Source organism: Acyrthosiphon pisum, chromosome A3, assembly GCF_005508785.2.
Source record: "Acyrthosiphon pisum isolate AL4f chromosome A3, pea_aphid_22Mar2018_4r6ur, whole genome shotgun sequence".
NCBI classification, from domain to species: domain Eukaryota; kingdom Metazoa; phylum Arthropoda; class Insecta; order Hemiptera; family Aphididae; genus Acyrthosiphon; species Acyrthosiphon pisum.
In genome coordinates, this window is record NC_042496.1 from 31,296,051 (window position 1) to 31,318,278 (window position 22,228).

General features: G+C 29.5%; 1 protein-coding gene and 1 long non-coding RNA gene across 5 annotated transcripts in view; both read right to left on the reverse strand.

Moving 5' to 3' along the window:
• The window catches only part of LOC100160735 (cilia- and flagella-associated protein 298), an 87,258-nt gene that overhangs the window by 7,054 nt on the left and 57,976 nt on the right, over window positions 1-22,228 (reverse strand). For 3 of the 4 annotated variants that reach the window (XM_029491160.1, XM_029491159.1, XM_008189824.3), the window contains one exon: window positions 7,501-10,167. The exons of the other annotated variant lie outside the window; for it this stretch is intronic. In XM_029491160.1, coding sequence (XP_029347020.1) covers window positions 10,054-10,167 — 114 coding nt within the window. In that variant the 3' untranslated portion in view covers window positions 7,501-10,053. Of the gene's footprint in view, window positions 1-7,500; window positions 10,168-22,228 lie in introns of those variants that run through there. 4 annotated transcript variants of the gene reach the window in all.
• LOC115034392 lies at window positions 931-3,455 on the reverse strand. The gene is made up of 3 exons (XR_003839755.1): window positions 3,011-3,455; window positions 1,997-2,046; window positions 931-1,900 (listed from the first exon to the last, which is right to left on the reverse strand). It is a non-coding gene; the product is annotated as an uncharacterized LOC115034392 (long non-coding RNA).

Here is a 22,228-nt window from a genome sequence, read left to right on the forward strand (position 1 = left end):
CCATTATGTTAATATACTATTATAATATATTAAGTACATATATTAAATCATCAAATATTATTATTGTCATTACTATAACTTTTTTTTTAAACTAATTTTGAAAATTTTTCGTAGTACTAATATATTTATAATTGTTTATTTTTTTTTTTTAAATCGTCAAATATTATTATTTTTTTTTTCATTTTTATAATTTTTTTTAGTAATTCTTTTTTTTAAAGCTATGTCTAACAACACGGTAATGTTACACGACATTATTATGCATTTATGCACGTACACATGAACGTCCATACTGACCTTAAATTTGAATTCTTTTTAACTTTTTTTGAATGAGTGCAGTTTGACCACAACCTGTTTTTTACCCGAATGCAGTTCGACCATTACCTACCGACAATTCGACTATCCCGTTCGTCAATCGGTCAAACACCCGTATCATAAAATTATCATCACTTCATTAGGTATATATTTAAGAACAATCATTGTTGAACCCTAAAAAGATAGGAAAATATTTTTAAAAAAATTGTTAAATATATTGAATTTTTAATTTATTGGTTTTATTAGATGGTTTGGGCATAAAATATAAATAACAACTAATAACAAATAGGAATAATAAAACCCTGTACCTAGGTGCATTTTTTTGTCTTAGTGTATACATAGGTAATATTAGAAGTATAAATAATCGAGAAGGAATAGATAAGTTGGAACAGTTAGAGCACCACTATGTACAAACAAAAATGTTTCTAATATGAGTAATTTTAAATAATTAACTAACGTAAATTTAGATACAGTAAAATTGTAAAAAAAAAAAAAAAACATTTTTTTCTAAATACTTGATTACCATTTTTACTGAAATATTTTAAAAACTAATAACAATAATATAATTTTTTATCTGTAGTTGGCGATTTTTATTGTTAAAAAATATTTATTCCGATTTAACATTTTTTTCAAGGGCACCAACATTTATTTATTTTGATCGCCAGAATTTAAATTTAACACATCTTGGTTTTTGTCATGAACAAACGGTGAATCAAAGTATGATAACTTTATTTATTTGAAATTTGAATACAGTAACCACATGGTACTGCTCAAACTGGTGTACCTGCTCAAACTATTGAGACATTATGGAAATTAGAAAACGGAGATATAATGTGGACAGAGATAACTGGATAAGTGAGTCAGTGGATAATATGATTATTAGAATACCAATACTTTCAAGGAAGTAAGAGTACCCAGTTTGCGTACTACAAAACATCTAGATTAAAGTGTTATTTTCTGAAACGAATCACTCGCGGGAATGTTAAAGTTTATCGAAACCTTCAAACGTTTTTTCCACGTCAGCGTGACGACATTTAGTCCAATCGGCATTCCATTTTCATTTTAGTGAACTATACAAGTTTTAAACTAAATTTGCTGTAGATTGAGACATTTTTAAAAAAGACGCTGCTAAAGGTTTTTTACGAGATATTCAAAAAATTATATACCTACGTCAAGACACATAGTGTAGGTCTGCGTTTGATTTTCAATCTAACTCAGCTATGTGCTGGGTTAAAAATGTTTTGCTTCTTCATTATACCAAAAGTATTTACATACAACTTTGAAAAAAAGCACCCCTACAGTCATTGATATACTTGACTCGATCCACTTGTAAATTAAAAATAGATTAACCAATCTATTCACTGGAAATTCCAAAATTTGCAACTATAAATAAGAGCAATATCAGATTCTATATAAAATGAGTTTTTTAACAGATTAAGACACTTATTTACAAAGATCGTAATATTATAATAGATGCACTGTATAATACTCACTTATCATAAGGCAGTAATGATTAATCTCGGGAATGTACTCAAAATATTTTTCTAAAAGACATCACAAGTTAGTTTTGCAGCATGTTTTCGACGAACTATAATAATAAAACAAACTATATTCGATTATTCCTATAAATACATTTAACAATATATTTAGCATATATTTAACGTGTGATTTAACACTTTATTACCGCAGAAACGTTGATAAGTTAGATTCTCATCCAGGCAGAACGCACTTTTTCTAGTTGTTAAAAAACATTTTTCAAAGAATATTTATATTAGTAGGTATAGTAAAGTAAGTAGTTATAACTATGACTATTAATTTCAATCATGTAACTCTTATATCAATAATTTAAAATTCATGAATTTTAATAAGTATACAATGTCTTATATTATTTATTATGTTGTCTATATTTATTGAATATGTTATTAATACTTTTATAAATGATTAATGGCCAATGAGTAAATAAGACATTTACCTAATATACAATATTAATGTACAATTTGTTTTATAATTAATAAAAATAAAGCTAGTCAATAAAAACTAATATATAATTTATAAACCAACATGATATATTATGTTGTAACATTGTTTACTCGTGGATTTACTGGATAGATAAGTGAGAATATTATTATTATAAGACTTTGACATCATATATGAGTTGTGAATAAAATATATTTAATATGAGCCTAAATTATGTTCCAACATTTATTATCTATATTCTATATATTATATAAAAGTCAAAAGAACTTAACCTGACTAATTCATCATCGCCTAGTCGGAACCGCCGGAGCAATATGAGTATGAAATTTCGTCAGTCGTAAAGTTCTTTTATGATGATTTAATATTCACATTTAAAAGACGTCCTCAAACAAGGTTTTTAAGATTTACGGTGGAAATAGATTTTTTTTTCATTTATGGTTGCCATTAGTTGCAGATTATAATAGCATTAGAAGAAATTAGTATTTTTTTATGCACATAAATGGTTGCCATTAGTTACTCGGGCAGATGAGGTGAAAGCATGCATCAAATTTTCGCGTTTATGTGTCCTCGATCAAAGTAACTTTATCTTAAAACTAAATGTATGTCCGTAGCTTATATACTCAAAAACTACTGAATTGATTTTGACGAAAATCTCAAAGATTATGAAAATATATTAAAAATGTTTAGAGAATAATTATTTATACTACTTTAAAAAATATACCAAGTGCCAAATCCAATCCTCGGCTTGCAGTTTTCCATGCCCATCTTGGTCGAATTATTTCTCAATGCAAAATACCAATTATAGACTATGTAAATTACAAACATTTAATATATTATAATAAAGGTATTTAGATACGCACCTCAGTCGATGTCTGTAAAAGTCTAACCATTATGTATGTTTTTTATCATTATTTTTATTAATACCGCCGAGTGCCGGTTATTATAATATATAGTTCGTTTTTCGGTAGATGCCTACCTAATTTTTAAAATTGACCGAGCCAGACACGAATACTGAAAATTAATTAATTCTACAAGACTATAGGGATTTCACACGTTCCAGCTGCATGCGTCATGGAATTTGCCTTTAAATATATTATACCTGGTATTATGTATCTATTCAACATTTTCGTAAATTATTTTTTACACTCGATACGTGCCGTGCGTGTATGTATAATATGGTACCTACACATGAAGATACATATTATTAATAATGATATAATAATATAATATACGCAGTGACCATTATATTACAATACATGGTAATAATTTAATGTAAGTGTAATATCCTCAATGTGTATAATATAACTATCATAATATTATACCTTCGTACGACACGACTACGATATTAGGACCATATTAACATTTTATGTCGTTAACACGAATACGAAAATACGTTTTTGGTTGATTAAAAAAAGTTACACAGGGCGCATGTTTTAAAATAAAATTACAAGGTAGGTATATAATTCAGAGGCGAAATATGATCCGTTCTTCAGACATCCCTTTATTTTAAATCGCTCAAAAATATTATTTTATTAAAATAAGACTAATAAGAGGCGAGTGCCTTACGGCGCAGAAATCAACGCACATTTGCAGAATTCGAATTTCAAAAACATATTATACGAAAAATTATTTGAAACTCTTAAAAAATTAATATAATCTACATAAGATCCTTTCATTTAGTAAGTTGAGAAAATATTATATTAGTATTAAATAAAAACTTGAGGGGATTAATAATAAGAAGTTATTCATAAATAATCTATTCGATTTACTTAATTTATTTTTAACCTCAGTTTATTTTAAAAATTTAAATATTTTTTCTTAACATGTAAATTAAACGATAATATGTTTTAATATAAAAATTAAAGAACTCCTTCAGTGGTTTTGTAGTTTTTATCTTTACATAATTCGCATATTTTATTATGTTAGAAAAATTTAAATATATATTATTTAGTCCTTTATAGGTATGTGTAATAATGAGGTCATATGATTTAATTTAAAAATAACTAAATAAGTAATTTTAAAATGTCTTAAGCGATTATGATTTATAGTAATTTGATTGATTTATTAACCTTTTCTATTCCTAGCTTGTATAAAAATATGTATTGTTTTTTAAATTTTTTTTCTTGAATAATATATATTTGTTTTTTTAGAATTGACTTAAGTATTAGCTTTTATTTGGAATAAAAATGTAAGGGCATTAAATTCGCCCTAACCACGGCTATAGATACTAGCTTTAATTGTGGCCCTAACATACTTATCCAACTAACCCTATACATAACATAATATATATTAATAAGTGATCATATTTCATTATTTAATAATTAACTCTTACCTGTTTCTCAAAAAAGGCGTTGAATGATTTTTTCTCAAAGCTCAGAATATTTTTTCCTGTCCATCCATTTTTATAAAAATTGTTCTTTTCGCACTATTCTTCCAAAGAAAGAAACGTGTCAGCCTGACTTCTATGTTTGTGCAACATTTTTGCATCTCACAATTGATATTATTCCTAAAGAAGATGACACACGTTTTACCTATAAAAGTTGAACATTTTAACATTTTTAACGACTACTTAAATTTTTATATTTTATCAAAATTCGAAATTAAAATACTTGTAAAAAGATATATTGTGCCTATATGTATTTTTAATATTTTTCAACTGCTTTAGTAACAATATATATCAGGAACCTTACATAGAGTTATACCAAAAACCAAAATCGATTTTGTCAAAAAACAATTTTGCGTAAAAACTCACGGTTTTCTTTAAAACTACTAGGAAATTACTTTTTAATGCACTAACTATATTAACTTTCCCATCGAACATTCAGTATCTTACTGAAGTTGAAAATCGAAGCATTATTTCGACTACTTATCGTGTACACGGACAAAATATAAAAAAATAAAACATACATTATTGTAAAATCAATATACATTCAACGCTCCGCTCAGAATCTAAAACTAGTGACAAGTGTTCACTTAGGTGCCGAAAATAGAATATTATCATTACGCAAGTGTACAACACTGTTATGATCAATGACTATATTATATGGTGGAGGAAAAAGGCAAATAAAAATACGATTAAAAAACACGCAATGTTGGGATGTATTTCAAAATAGACTAAACAATTACGCGAATTACACATTTACACGATGAGCAAAAGTCGAAACTCGCAGAAATAAAATAAAATTGTAATTCGGCACAATAGAAAAACTAAATATTACCGACAGTGGTATAAAAATGAAATAAAATTATAATTATGTTAATGCCTAAATAATATATTATCATCGTATGCATATAAAATTATGTGGGTAGAATAACATTGTTATCATTTATTAGTTTTTTTTTTGTTGTTTTATATCCAGAAGTCGTGCGCTTTAATTTTCATTATTCCCATGTCACCACCATCATCTCATACGGTCATAATCGCCCCCTTCACCACTTTCTCAGAACATAATAATATACATAGGTACTCCGCAATTCTTGTATTTTTAAATCCATAATATTATGATGTTTATAATTAGATGTAATGTTAAAATCAGATTTAATTGTATTTTTACCTCTTCGTAACTGTCGCCGTTTACAAAGGTATGTTATAATAGATTATTAATATTGTAATGTTGATTTATAAAATATAAACTATTACAGGTTAATATTGCTCTAATGAAGTATCTATACCACGGTTATATAATACTAGATAGAGTGTGTAAAAATCTTAGATCATATTAATATGATCTAAGGTAAAGATAACCACGCCCTAAATACGTCGATCTAGTATAAAATATTTTCTCACATCGATAATTATTAATTATTAAGCGCAAAAAATATATTTTGTTGTTAGGACAGTGTTTTCGAGCAATCTGGCCGCTTTCGGGTGCATCCTTTTTTGATTAAAAACAATTTTTTTTAAAACACAGAGAACGGGGCTAAGTTATGCACCGAAGTCTGGGTTCTTCATCTCATCAGTCATCTCACTGATTACCGTGTATTTGTAGTCAGCGGTTACGCATACCTACATTGGTTACTGCTGCAGATACTATATCAAACAGTATAAGTGTAAATTATTTATACGATGTAACGCAATAACCGACTTGCACCTACAACGCGTAAGACCGCATAATTAATTGTATCACAGAGTAAACAATACAATGCGTGACAATACGATATAATATCATATTGTAAATTGTATACATAGGTATAATATTAATATAAGCGAACCCGAATAGGTGTTACACAACATTATATCATGCCAGCTATGTGGCTATATGTATATAGGTAATATTATTATTTAAATATGAGGTATCTCAATAAATGCCATATTATTAATAAAGCCGTTCTTTTATTTCCAACATAATAATAATTTTTTCGTAAATTGTTTCACATCAATGATGATGATGATAATAATAATAATAATAATAATAATGATCGTTAAATATTATATTATATTATATTATAATATAGTGTATCACATAAAAGTGATGGTCACATTTCCCGCGTGCTCTTTCTAAAAATAACATTCATGTAACAATGTAAGCAAAAAAAATTTCGAAGTAATTATTATGAATATATCTTTGTTACGATAAAATAATTGTAGTAGTAAACGTGAACAATGAAAGTGCAAAAAAATAGACTCAAAAAATGAAACACTCTATTATTGTACTAAAGAACAATGAAAAATATATTCATAAAATTTGTTTCTTCTTTACAATATTAATGTTAGGATTGAATATAGTAAGTATAAAAAATAAAACGCTCTCAAAAAATTGCCTAAAAAAATCTAGGCCTATATAAAAATGCATAAATTTAATTTAAACATTGAACGAATAGTAAAAGAAAAACTTACATACTAAAAGACCATCTAAAATTAGGAAGTCTGTACTTTACAATTAAAATTACCTAAATATTACAAAAAATGTCATTTAAATCTACCCGTACACATATAATATGTATCATAAGGAGCCGGTCACATCATTACACCATGTAAATGTAACAATATTATATTATATTTAGTTCGATTGTATTGTAAGTAATTAACATCTATAAATAAATAATTAATAAATAAGAAAGACAATTAATTAGAAGTAAATACATTATATATTATATATCATCACTTATGATATATATATAATTATATATACATGTATTTATAATATATAATATAGGAAACGTGATTAAAATTTTAAAAAATAATAATAATAGTAATAATAATTTGAGATCTTACGACTACTCATCATTTAATATTAAACACGTCACAATAATATTATTATATCTACAACGAATAGCACGTATCAGTCTTTTTGGAAATGATATTTAAGTATATTATAATAGATTTAGTTTTTAAAAATGTAAATTAAATAATAACAATAGAATTTTAGCCAATATTTCATCGTCCTGTAAAAGCGGTGCACTTCAAGCGGTTATTTTTTAATTTTTTAATATTGTTATATCGGTGTTCTGCAGGTATATAATACCATTACAAGGTATACACTTATCTGAGTTCAATATTATGGGTGTGCAACAACAACAACAATAATAATTCCTATTGAATAAGTGAAAATAGAAAATGGCACCCACTATGTACGAAATGGCGTTTTACGGCTATAAAAATCTAGCACGTCTAGTTAGAGATACCTACTCATAATCAATAATTTATCGACGAATGCAGAGTTGAAATCGCGTTTTCTATTCGGCCATATATACAAAAATAATAATAATTATTATTATTATTATTATTCGGAAGCTAAATAGTACCTACACAGTAGCCGTCACACGCCATAATATAATAAACATCATGCATACTGTACTTCGGGGGTGGCCAGACATATTTTTCTATTAGGACCTACAAAATTTGTTTCTCCAATGATCGACTACTATATATTGGGGATAGAAACCCTACCGGTGAACGATAATCATACGAGCAAGTGTAAGGTACACTGTACGACTTCACTGTTTTGCAATTTTTCTAAAATGTTGGAAAAAAAATGGGGAGGGCCTTGATTCCACACCTCGCACTATACTCGTAAAAACCTAAACAAAACTGATTGTTATATTGTAAAATATTTGTATCCATCGATATAATACGTATTCTTGTTTAAGTGAAATACGCCGCGGCCTTTATTTTTCTGAAAATTAAATTTACAACATTTAGTCTAGATCTATATAGGTACTCTAAATTATTGGTATTAGTATCTCTCTCTCTCTCTCTCAATTTGTACAGAATAAATAAAGAATAGAAAAACAAGAATATTGAGTTCACTTTCTAAATTGCAAAAAAAATTATAAATGTATAGTACGTATGTAGGCACCTTTATTTAGAGAGACTCGACAGAGATGTCGGCCAATTCTTACCCAGCACGCACACCTATTATCATCATATTATTTATGATTAAACGTCATAATATTGAGCATCGACAATAGGGTCGCGAACTGATTCCAACGACTTGCGATGATTATTGCAATTATATGTATCATACGTGTCAATCACTGCGTGTCCGGGTTACGTATAGTACCTATATACGCAGATAGACGAAACAAAAGCCACCAGCCACTACAATAATAATAATATTATCGATACAACCCCTCCTATAGTTTGGTTTACCTTTATCATTTATAATAATATTATTGTTGGTAGGTATATGTGCCAATAGTAGTGTTGTTGTTGTTGTTGTTGTTGTTGTTATTATTACAAATTACTATTGTACCAAATTTAACGGACAATGCCATATACGTATGTGATGATGATATAAACACGCCACTATAGCCAATTGTATATACAGGGCGGGTCACTGAGCTATGTTTTCACACGTTCTTATAACGTTGATATTATGAAACGTAGTTGAAACGGGAAAACAGTAAAACTCTGCTGCTCGTCCTGTATATATCGTACTCGTTCGTGCGAAAAGCGCGCGCCAAAGTCCACGAAAAAATGATATACATATATATGAAGAAGTTCGAAAACCGTACGGTCTTTCGGAAAGTTTTCCTGCAAATTTAAATAGAATGTTTTTCTTCACTCCGCGATATCAAAGTTAATATATTTCTTTAGTACGAAAAAAGCTTTGGCTTTGTACGGATTCTTGTGAATAATATTATTATATACACAAAGCGATTTAATTTTTTTTTAATATAACGAAAACGTGTTTAAAAAACTGATTCCAAACGTCTCCAAGACGCCACTAAGACGTCTGGACTTTGTACATATAATATTATACCTATAATGATTAACCGAATCAATAGATTATCGCCGAATGGTTTTCTATTTAATAGACACGCACGGTGGCACCCACACAAGTCACATATTGGTCGAATAAAATACGATCGGTCGGATACTAAAACTGTTGCCCGAGTGCTTCTTACATATTATATAATATATTATTTAGTAAGTGCAAATTAAGACAATATATTGTGAGGACTCTGAAACACTGGCCACCCCGAATCGCGATCGTGTTGTCAGCGGTACCGGGTATCTAAACCGGATACATAATATTTATATTGACCTAGATTAATGATAGGTATCCTATATGATTGCTAATGGTACTGCAGACAAATTAACGTAGTAAATATATTATATAATCATAATTTAAACTTGCAGCGGAAAACCACTATATTTTAATCTGAGTGAAAATTTAATCAAACGTTATCTATAGGTATATAACAATATTATGTTGTAAACGCGTTAAGGTATTATTATATGAAAAATGAAAACAGTCCGCGCGATAAGGATCGGAAATTATTATAATACTATTAAATAGTGTCGCGTATCATATTAAATCATTTGGTGGGCTTCCAGGAAATGTTATCGATGTGATGCAGATTTCTTTTCAGACTTCCGCCGTCGGCCCAGGGGGAGTTAAGATACACGTCGTCATCGTCTTGGTCAAGTTTCTGAAACATAAAAACATAATATATTATAAAATTATGTCTCGGAACATCTCATATATAGGACTCGAAATAAATTAAACCAAAAAAAAAAAATCCATCTCAACTATAAATCATATTTTTTTTAGAAATTGTAACGTCTCCCCTCACATTGTACATCACGGATAATATTATTTTTATGACTTTACTCGGGGGTGTACCTCTACAAAGTTTTTTTTATTAACGAGACCTAGGAGATGGGCCTCGGTCGCATGATTCAGTAACTGAATCTATGCGTATTTTAGTATTATATAATACGTGTTTCGAGCGTATTTATTAGATTATTAGAGTATTTTATAGGACCCTCGATAAAATATTATGCAATCTACTTCATACGACGATTATATTGTTATATTGGAAATCAAAGTGCATGTGAAAGAAGTATCGTTTAATTTACATTATACTGATTTGAAATAACTAAATTATAAATAATAATATTTTATACTTGGGAGAAAAAACCATTTAATATTGGAGAAAATCATTGTAAAATGTTTCAATAGCTTTAGTGTATATATATAGGATATTAAATGTACGATTGAATATTTGAGATATATTATAAATTTTTAATATTTATGATACTACGATCAGGAGCTGGTATACGATTTATGCGTCCAATATTGTTTTTTTTTATTAATATTTAATTGGTATTTATGATTGATTTAACTGTGTATACACGTATCTGAACACCGTAAGAATAATAATTTAATCATAATTTATAAAGTTGGATAAGAAGTGTTGTCCCGTGTACAAAATTGGCATTAAGAGACAATTTAACAAATAATCATAAATCACTATAGTTAGATCGATACTCGGTTACGGATCAATCTGCTACGGAAATTCTAACTCGAATATTATCAATGTCCTAGATTCAGTTCATAATGCTGAAATAAGATGTTCAATTAGCTCATTTAGAAGTAGCTCTATATTGCTAGTATATTAGCCATAACCGGGTAACTACCGCTTCAGTACCGTAGTATGAAACTATCAATTAAATATATAGTTCGAATAATAGTAACAAAAGATAGCTATCCTCTATATAAATAAAAAAACATTTTACACTTATATATTATAATTTACATAGTTGTCATGGGAGCAACCGAAAATTCTGGTAGTAGCGATCATATTCTGGTTATCATTACAATTTATTTTTTTCAGTGTGTTCACTTAAAAAAAGAAACGCCTGAACTAGTGTGTAGAAATGTATATAATGAACTAATACATACTGCATATCCCAATATCCAAATATACACGGACGCATCCAAAACCCATACCGTCTTCGGGCTTGCAGTTATACATCAAAACACAAACTCATTTATTTAAATTGAATACTCATAGCAGTATTTACACAGCTGAATAAGTAGCGCTTCTAAAAGGAACGCAATCGGCCCTTAAGATACATAATACCAGAATCGACATTTGTTCCGACTCACTCAGTACCTTGTTTAGTCTGAAATATAGTACATATAGACATATTCCTTGGCCATAAAAACTAACAATATCTGATTCACCAATCCAACAAATATATACATTTTATATGGACTCCAGGACATAGCAATACAATGAGATATTAAGAAGCAGACAAAACAGCTCGAAATGCAATTAATAATCCTAACAGCAAATTACTTTCCTTTTTGTCATAAGTTGATATACACAGAAATTTTGAATAAATACTGTATACCCACATTTATGGACTCAGAAAGGCACCAGGGAACAGAAAATAAATAAAGCATTCCGTTGACCCAGATCAAAGCTCAACAGTTTATGCCGTAAAGAAGAAGTCATATTAAACAGACTCAGAGTTGGTCACACGAAAGTCACGCATGGATACCTGATTGGAGAAACAGAACCTCCCATATTTCCTTCATGCAACACAAACATCACGATAAAATACATAATTATGTATATATATGTATAAATATTCACAGAGGCCAGAGAAGAATGTCAAATTCCAGATAACAAGTACGAAGCTATAGGACCCTATGCAGATACCAACAAAAATAATTTCTTTCCTAAAAAAAATTGAATTTTACAACTCAATATAATGTAAATCAAATGTAAATATTACTCCATATGCTTCATTAATCTAAGCCCAACTATTTCATAATTAGTAAGCTAATAACCCATTTGATGATTAAACAATAATAAAAATAAAATTTACAAATAACTATAGGTACTTTGCATTATCTTATATGTATATATTTATTTATACATTTAGAGATAAAAAAAGAACTTAATTAACTAATGACACTATAATAGTAAGCTACAAAACGAAGCCAAAAAGAGTAGACTGTGAATAATAATAATTATATTTATTTATAATTGTAATAAATTAGGTAGTCATCTGAGGCACTTGACTTCTGAGCGGTTAACTCACAACTGTCCTGTACAACCCATATAATCATTATTTTATTGTCTTGGCGCGCGCAATGCAGCTATATTATTATTATTATGTTTTTGTGTTATTTTGCTGTTTTCAGTACGCGCACGCGCGTTCTTATGAATTCTCGTGGAGAGCTTTGGAAAGCGAAAGTTTATTTTTTACAGCTCGTGAGTCACGAGTGTAGACGGTGATTATAATACGGTGGGGAAATACCCATCCAAACGCCTCAAGGGGGCGAGAACGGCTGTTAAAATATATAAAATAAGCTACTTTTCCTCAACCGTTATAACATTATACAGTAAACCGTACGAAATAATAATAAATAATAATATTTGGTAATAACATTACAGATGATAAGAATTGATTTCAAAACAACTATCAACAGCGGTCGATTTTTTGTGGAAATTCGAACCAACATAAATCATTATATTAAGCTCTTTGTATTTCATAACTTATCACAAATACTATAAATAATCATTTATAGTATTTACTTATCACTAAAACGTGTTTTCGATTTTTATATAGTAGACGATTACAATATGATAGGCAGTTATGATAGTTAAGTGCAACTTAAATAAAAACAAATCAAAAGTCGTTTAGTTAATCTAAACGATATTTAATTAAAGTACATCAGAACGACGCAACGTCGGATCCATTGCTGAACAAATATAATTATATTTCGATAATTCGATATGTTATATTATTATGCCGTAGACTCGAATCGAAAAATACTATGATTATACTAATCCTATCGTTTATAATACGATAAAAATTAAGCACGCATATGCAATATAGACAAATTTAGTAGTATAATATCATGATATATAATATTTAAATATAGTAAGTTGTCTAGAGTTCATAATATTTATCGAATGGGTCATTGGGTCATTGGGTCAACGGTCTCGCGAATCGCGATGTGCGTTGTTGGTACGGGATGAAAAAGAAGATCATGCGCTCGCGTGTTTCATTGGAAATTCAACGATTTCATCTCAACGCGGCGCCCCCGGTAAGGCTCGTCCGTACCGCGACTCTCGCCAAAGTCGATTCACCGCCGCGAGCACCACCATTTTGTCCAATTTTAATGTTCCTAAATTCATATATAATAGAGGTACATGTTATATATACGGATAAATCGCCAAAACCGAAGTAACGAGGTGAACCACATCTACATCACGTACCCAAAAATACTGTTGTGTGTGTGTGTGTGTGTGTGTGTGTGTGTGTAATATATATACTTAGCTCGGACGGGGACGATAATTAACGTTTAGATTTATCGCGTTTACACAGCACGCACACACGTAGGAACGAACGAGCTCATAGAGATACGCGTGATACGAAAGAAACGCGATTGACGCAGGAAGAAAGCTAACGAGTCGACTGCAAAAAAATACAACCCCCGGCCGATCGCTGGTGCAGAGATACGCGGTTTACAAGGAGAGAAATCGATTTCCCGGGAAAATTATAGGTTTTGGCGAAATATGTTTGTTTACCACGACCCGAATAAAGGCGCGAATACACGGCTTACGCGCATATAAGTACACGAAATGATGCGGAAAACGCGTTTATACCTACTACTTTTATACGATGGGCATCAATGACCGCAATGCGAGCTGCACACGGGGTACAATAAGATTTTCATCATACAATAAAACGGAAACTGATATACATATTATATTTTGTGATGGTATGGAGCCGTCAACGGTACAAACACTGCACATTATACAATAACACCAAAATAGACGATTAACACGTATCGGTAAACAACAATTAAATACAGGATGGGCAATTTTATTTTCTCGTTTTTGCGAGTTAACCTTATGGGAAACTAGGGGAGGTGACCCACCCTGTGTATATTACTTAAATTATATAATATACACCATATTGTATTACGTATAACCTCCTAGACATCAATAGCACTAAATAAGTAAATAAACTATTTATTTAATTGAATGGCATTACATACGCATTCTTTCACGCGTCCGGCATGCCTGCACGATTGAAAGAACGAAGTCTTTATTTCCTATATTATGATAAATACTATTATATATTATGTTGACTACTCACAATGTTTGACCATACCTACTTCCGACTTCAAATCAACATTACTACTAAATCAACGTACGAATATCGGTTCCAAGCTAGAATTATTATTTAAACATTTTATGGTTTTTAAAAAACAATAGTTTAACATTTTTATTTTTAAATTGTTATAACTCAACGCAAATAAAAATTGGATTTAAAGGAATTAGGATTTTTAAAAACTTTTATGATATCACCAAACATAATATACTATATTTTTGGACCTAAAAGTAATATCGATGCGCATTTTTTTTTTAAATTCTACATCGTTTGTCATGTTTATTATGGACTTACTGTTTGTATATTAAAAATAAGTAAGCCCTATTAGAATTGATTAAATATACTGTATATTTAATCAATGCTATTTGTGGCGTACATTTAACATAAAAATAGGCACTGACGCTTATGTTACAAAAAAAATTCCCAATGGGAACCGACTCGGACTTATGTTGTATAAAAAGAGAAAACCACAGTTCCGCAGTTGGATTTTAAAATTTCGATTCGTGAGAAAACCACTCACGAATAAATAAGGGGTTCTTGAGTGCGCTCCAGGAGGGACGACTGCGTTTAAAACTAACCGATTTGCTTATTATTATCGTAACCACTCGTTGTATGAATGAAATCGTTATAAAAACTATACCTATATATATATGTATACTTTCAAAGTTCAAATAATGATATCGCGTGACGCGAGGTATTATAAGAAAAACGGTGCGCTGACAAAATATTATAATTATTAGGTTCTTACCTCTACACACAAACGCACAGTCGAATAAACTGCAGATTATATCTCGTTTATAAACGACGTGCTTGTACATCATATTCTATTCTATATTATATATATCAATCGCGTAATGTGCATATCAATTTAATAATTTGTAATAACGAAAATAAAGGTATACGCACCGCTACCCGTGAGTATAGTAAATCAAAATGCTACATAAAATTTGATCATTATTCCTTATGGAAGAGCGGATTACTATAAATATATATATATATATATATATACAGAAACGATTTAAGTGTGTTTCGGTGAAATTGCAATCTATAATAGTTTTACACAATTTTTATAAACAAATATTTTGAAAAAATACGTCGATGAATCGACAGGGTATAATACGCAAAAACCTACGACACAGCAAGCACACAACTGTAGTACTGCACGTTTGCATTAAACCGCAATATCGAAATAAGGTTTTTTGGAGGGTCGGTGAGAGAAAAAATAATATAAGGTGGAAACGTGCATATGACAGCGTCACGTCGATAAAATACGATGTATACGTGCGTTTAATATATTTATAAATTAATAATTAAACTGCGACACAGCTCGTTAAATAATCTTCTCGATTATTATCAACGAAGCGGCTGGCCGATGTGCAATTAAACTATAGGTATTATAAAAGTATACAGCAGTATACCTCCCCTATAGCGTTTCTCTAATTATCGCGTTGATAATTTCAAACTTTGGTATACGCGACAACGGGCCCAGGCTCGACAATTCCTTTGAATCGTTTTCACCGCGTATACCTTTATACGTATAGGTACACCTACACAAAGTATCATCACGAGATTAAATATAATATACATAATATAGTAATGTTATAAAGGGATGACACTTTTCTAACTTATTAGCAGAAAACTTACGAGGCACGTAATACATTTCCGTGTGCATGCACAACATAATATAACGGTGTTATTATAACGCGTGTATTAATACATACAAACTGAAGAGTTGAGCATGCTCATCCCCCTCTCTCTTCGTCGATAATGCAGTAATTCAAAATCTGATTTTTGGTACTACTTAAGGAGTCTGCTACAGAAACTTCTGTTTTTCAAATGGGAATTTCTCGCTTTTCTACAGTAAATTATTTAACGAATATTTTTTCTGAAATTTTGAAGTATCAAAATCGAAATTCTAAAGAGTAGTTTTTGAGTTATTTAACTTTGTGTATTAAGGATAAATAAATACACGATAATTAGTTTGTAAGATTTTGAAAATTTTAGTATCCAACTATAAATATTTATAATTTATAAAAAAAAAAGAGTAAAGTATAAATACAATCCGCAGATTACATCTATCTGAGCGCACGGCAGTGCGCCAGACCAAGTTCCAGCAATGCCAGTGTATCTTTACACGAACCAATTCGCCCAGTTTTTCTAACATATATATCTCTGTTTCCTCTTAAGATAAACTTTTGAAATTTAAAACACAGATTAATCTCGAGTAGTTTAGGACTCTGTAAGAAAATGAGCCCTTAATATTGTGCCATTTCAAAATGGGACGATTTCAAAATTTTCAAAATTGTTACTGACTCACTCACTGATCATCAAAATTATAAGACACTTCCCGTATAGATAGAAACGTAAAATTTTGCACAAAGGTAGGTCTTACAGTGTAACTAAAGGGAAAAATCTAAAAATTGAATTTTTTTCAAAACTAATACCGCTTCAATGAGTGTATTTCTAAACGTATGAAGTGGCGCGCATAAACGTTTACTTTCAAACAGCGTTACAATAGGGTAATAAGGAATTGTTTGTAGTTGACTTATATATAACATATTATATTTATAAAACATAATAATGTTTTCGTACATTTAAAATACACAAGAGAAAATCTACGACATATAAAAAAAAAAATTTTAAATTAAAAAAATAAATAAATAATAATAACACGTCGTCCACGATGCTGAAGCCCGCAAAAATAAATGATATCCCCAACAAAAACATAACCGTGAAAAAATGCCAAGTTCCAAACTCCCTACCAAAAAAGTCGGCCTATCAAAGTAGTGAAATCTACATTGTGGCCAAGGCTGCTATTTTTTAAATCATAACCTCACTGCACTCCTATATTAAAGAGCAACACTCCTCTTTTATTTTTATTGTTTAACACTTGGCCAGTTTCTGAATGAGGCATAAAACATCATTATCGAATGTACTCGCATCTTATGACTTACTTGGGTGATGGGGAGATAAGAACTCAGAAAAAAGTTAGAGGTTCAGATTTTTTCTCAAAAAAGATAGCGAATTATAGTAGTGCACTATACCATGGTATCTACATTGCGGCCAAGTCTAGTTTATGCCTCATTCAAAAACTGGCCAAGTGTTAAACAATAAAAATAAAGGAGGAGTGTTGCTCTTTAATGTAGGAGTGCAGTGAGGTTATGAATTAAAAAATAGTAGACTTGGCCACAATGTAGATTTCACTACTTTGATAGGCCGACTTTTTTAGTAGGGAGTTTGGAACTTGGCATTTTTTCACGGTTATGTTTTTGTTGGGGATTTTATATTTCTGTAGGTATGTCTAATATTTATCTATTCTTAATATTATAAAGAAAAAAAATAGTTTGTTTGATCGGGGTAACCTCTGGAACTACTTAACCGATTTAAAAAATAAATAAATAGAGAACTATCCCAAGAATTTATAAGCTATATTTTATCTCGAGAAGTGGCCCTTAATTGTTTTTAATGTGATATTATGTATTTAGGTAGCTCACGACGAAAAAATATATTTTTGTTTATTATAGTTGCTATTAGTTACAAAAAAATAAATAGTTATTATGATTGAATATAATTTTATATTTTATATTGGGTCAAAACCATTAAAAGGATTGTGTTAAAAATCATTAATGGAGATTAAGATGGGATATGTCGACAGGCATTAATTAATGGGAAACGGTTTATTTCAATATAATATTATAATAGTTGGATATAATTTAAAATTATGTACTACAAAAACTTCAGTCATTAATAAACTTAAAACAAATTCAGGGGCACGATACACCTATAACTTTTATATTAAAGCCATAATAACTTTATTTATGTTTTAAAAAAAAAAGAATATTATTACGTGATCTTAAGTTTACGTTTACACTTAATAAAAATAAACCCATTACTAAGTACAAACAAATGTGCAATGTTATGATTAATGTGTTAAAAATCAAATAAAAATCAAAGTTAAACTTAAGTTTTTTTTTTAAGTTTTAAACATCACAACACCGGGTATTAAGTAATGAATTTAACATTAAGTTTGAATCATATAAGTGGTGGTATATTTTACGAGCAACGAAATGCACAGGGGACAACTATCTTCTGTATATATAAAATATACACTTACCTATACGCATCTCAAGGAGTGCAAAACCTGCCATAAGTGGATTGCCTACCCGATAATATATTCCGCTATGCACCCAGTGTTTGGAAAGAACGTCGTTCATGAACGCACGTTCACGCGTTCACGTTCATTTTTAGTGAACGATACGTGAACGTCACTCGTTTTATTAAAATAGAACATGAACGTGAACGACGTTTATATTTTTAACGAACTTGATCGATTTTTAAGACGTTCAATTTATTTACCCTTTAATAAATATATTAAAATAAAATATATTAATTAATTATATTATATATAAGTCTAAATAGTATTTTTATTTTTGGCTTGAGTTGTATATGTTTATAGGCTTTTATATTAAAGGCTCGGTCAAACAGAAAGTGGGCTGCCTGCGCGGACACTGTAAAATAATACAAAGACCGCTTGCCCGCCGCAGTCCGCATACCCATAAACCATGGCGGACGAAAAGTCCGGGTACAAAAAGTCCGGATTCATTTTTTGATTGCCGGACAAAACACTGTTTGACTGAGCCTTTACAGCAGGTAAATGTTTCATAAAAAAAATGTATAAAAAATAAATAAACGACCCAATGAACGCGTTCATTTTTTGAAAGAACGTGAACGTGACGCGTTCGTTTGAAAAAAACACGAACGTGAACGTGAACGAGTTCCTTTTTTAGTGAACGTTCCGAACACTGTATGCACCCTATGGAGCCTTCGTACCATCATGTATAAATGTATAGCATTTACCAAAATTCGCATATTCATGTCTAGCTTGCACGAGTATTTTGATATTCAAGACTCAAAATGAAAATGCTTAAGTTTTAAGTTTTAACACGGGATATTAAAAATCAATTGAACAATGTCTGAATCATATAATAGAATTGGCATTTTTAACGGGCTACGGAGTACACGGGATTAGCTAGTTCTTAATATAAACATTTTAATAACTAAAAAACTATTCCTACGAACTTTGAACTATAGGAAGGTACATCAACATTTTCAAAAAAATTATCCACTAAATATTTACAGTAAAATACTCCAGGAGAGGCTCTCATTTGAACAACAGAAGTCTGTATCGGCACAGGACACTTTTTAATAGTAAAATAATATGGTCTTGTAATATGTTTAAATATTCCAAAAATCAAAATTTACGAAGGGGACTGAAGCCAGTTAAAAAAAAACATGTAAAACGACCAAAATTCCAGACAAAAGAGATTTTAATTTGTATTCTAGTCTTCAAAGTTTCGATTAAGGATCATTTTGAAATTTGAAAAATTGAACAGTGAACACGTACTTAAGTCTTTAAATAAAGAAATTCACGAGTCTTTTAATTATTAATTAACGTTTTAATGATTAATTTGAATATCTAAAATTGCTTCTACCAAAACCTAAAAAACTAGATGACAAGTTAAAATATATTTACAAAAATTCATAAATCCATAAATCCCAAGCCTCTTAATTTTTCCTAGCTTATTGGTGTTTTAGACATGTAAAATTGGGGGTGAGCATGCATTGGTGAATCATACTATATTATATTATATTTTATATTATATTTTTGGGTCACAGCAGTGTATATGTATGTAATTCGTTTCGACAAGATTTCAGCGGGAGCCGCGAAAACGACGCACCGGACACATTGTATTATTACGTTATACATTTATAATAAATTATAGCTTCACTATACAACGCTATATTACATCACAATGATCGATAATTTACAAACATGTATTAAATCTATGCAGCTGTATTCAAACTTGAACAACGACAGGAACTCACATTTTTAAGGTATCGCCTATCATAGTATTATATAGGTATGTGTAATGCGAACGATCGATTTTATTATTATTATTATTATCATCATTACTACCTACTATAAATGTTTCCGTAATTGTGTGCAAAATTGTATTAGCAAATTAACAATATTATACTCAACTTTGGATCAACATAATCAAATAATATAATATACGGGAAACTGTATACTATAATAATAATAATAATAATAGTCGAATTAAAAGTATATAGCCATATACAATTACTGGTATTAAGTAGGTAATAATAATTTACTCGCGAGCAATAAGTATTATTATTAGTACTATACGTCATTATAACTAGTTTAGAATCCTCCCCAAAATAGCCGGATAAAAAGTATCATATCGTTACTAGCACACTTGTTACAATCACATAAGAAATAATAAGCCATATATATATTTTAATGTAGTAGGTATACATTATATACAATGTAGGGGAAGGCGGGGCAGTACCGTATGGTTAAGCTTCCATGGTTTATAAATCATGTAATTTTTAACATAATGCAATTTTTTTAAACTTATATACATAGAAAAACTTACGGTCTATAACTTTTATTTGAAACTTTTTTACGTTTTTTATCTAAAAATGTGTGTAATTTGTGTTTTACTTTTTTTTAGAAAAATACGAATTTATCAAAAACCTGGGGTAATACTGTATGGACTCGGGGCATAACAGGACATGGCTTATATATCATAAAATTTTTGACGAAATTAAATTTTTTAAGCTGGTATACATTGAAAAAATTAAGGTCTATAACTTTTATATGAAACTTTTTTACGATTTATTTTTTTTAAACGTGTTTAAATTGTGTTTTATTTTTTTTTTTTTTAAATACGGATTTACCCACACCTGGGGTAAAACCGTATGTAATCCTGTGGTATAATCATACGATTTTGCCCCATACGATTTTGCCCCAACATGATATTAAAATAAATCAAGATCTATAATAAACTTTAAGTAGATAAATTAATGTATCCAAACTAGAAATGCAAATTACACTCAATAAGGTATTGAATAATAATAAAAACATATCTGTACAATTTTTTTTAATGCTATTTTTTATTTGTTAAATAATTGAAAATATTTTAATAATTGATTAAAAACACTTAAAATATTTTTTTTTCCAATATGTGATGTCTAAACACACGAATTATCATATTCAATAAATAAACAAACAAAAAGCTTCAAATCAGTGTGTTCAGTTTTCCTCCATGATATCAATTATTAATAAAATCTCGATTACCCACATACAGTAATACCCCGCTTTCCCCATATTATATGTAAGAACTTGCAATATTATATTACACATTTTATGTACATGTAATATTTAAGTACCTATAGTATAATAAACTCGATAGCCGTTACACGCATTAATTATTTTATATAAAAATCAAACTTTAATAGTAATTCAACTTCTAATTGTTAAACCATTGTAAGTGTTTCAAGTATCTTCCGCATGTTGTTATATATCGATATTATTTACGATTAACTGTATCTATTTTTTTTATACAAATAATGTATACACAATAAGTTTTAAGGGATTAAAATAAGTATAAAAAGAAGTAGGTACGTCTATTACAATCTAGATGATAATGCTTTAGCAAAAGATTTTTTGCAGATATAACATTTCACAAAATAAGGGTGGTGCCA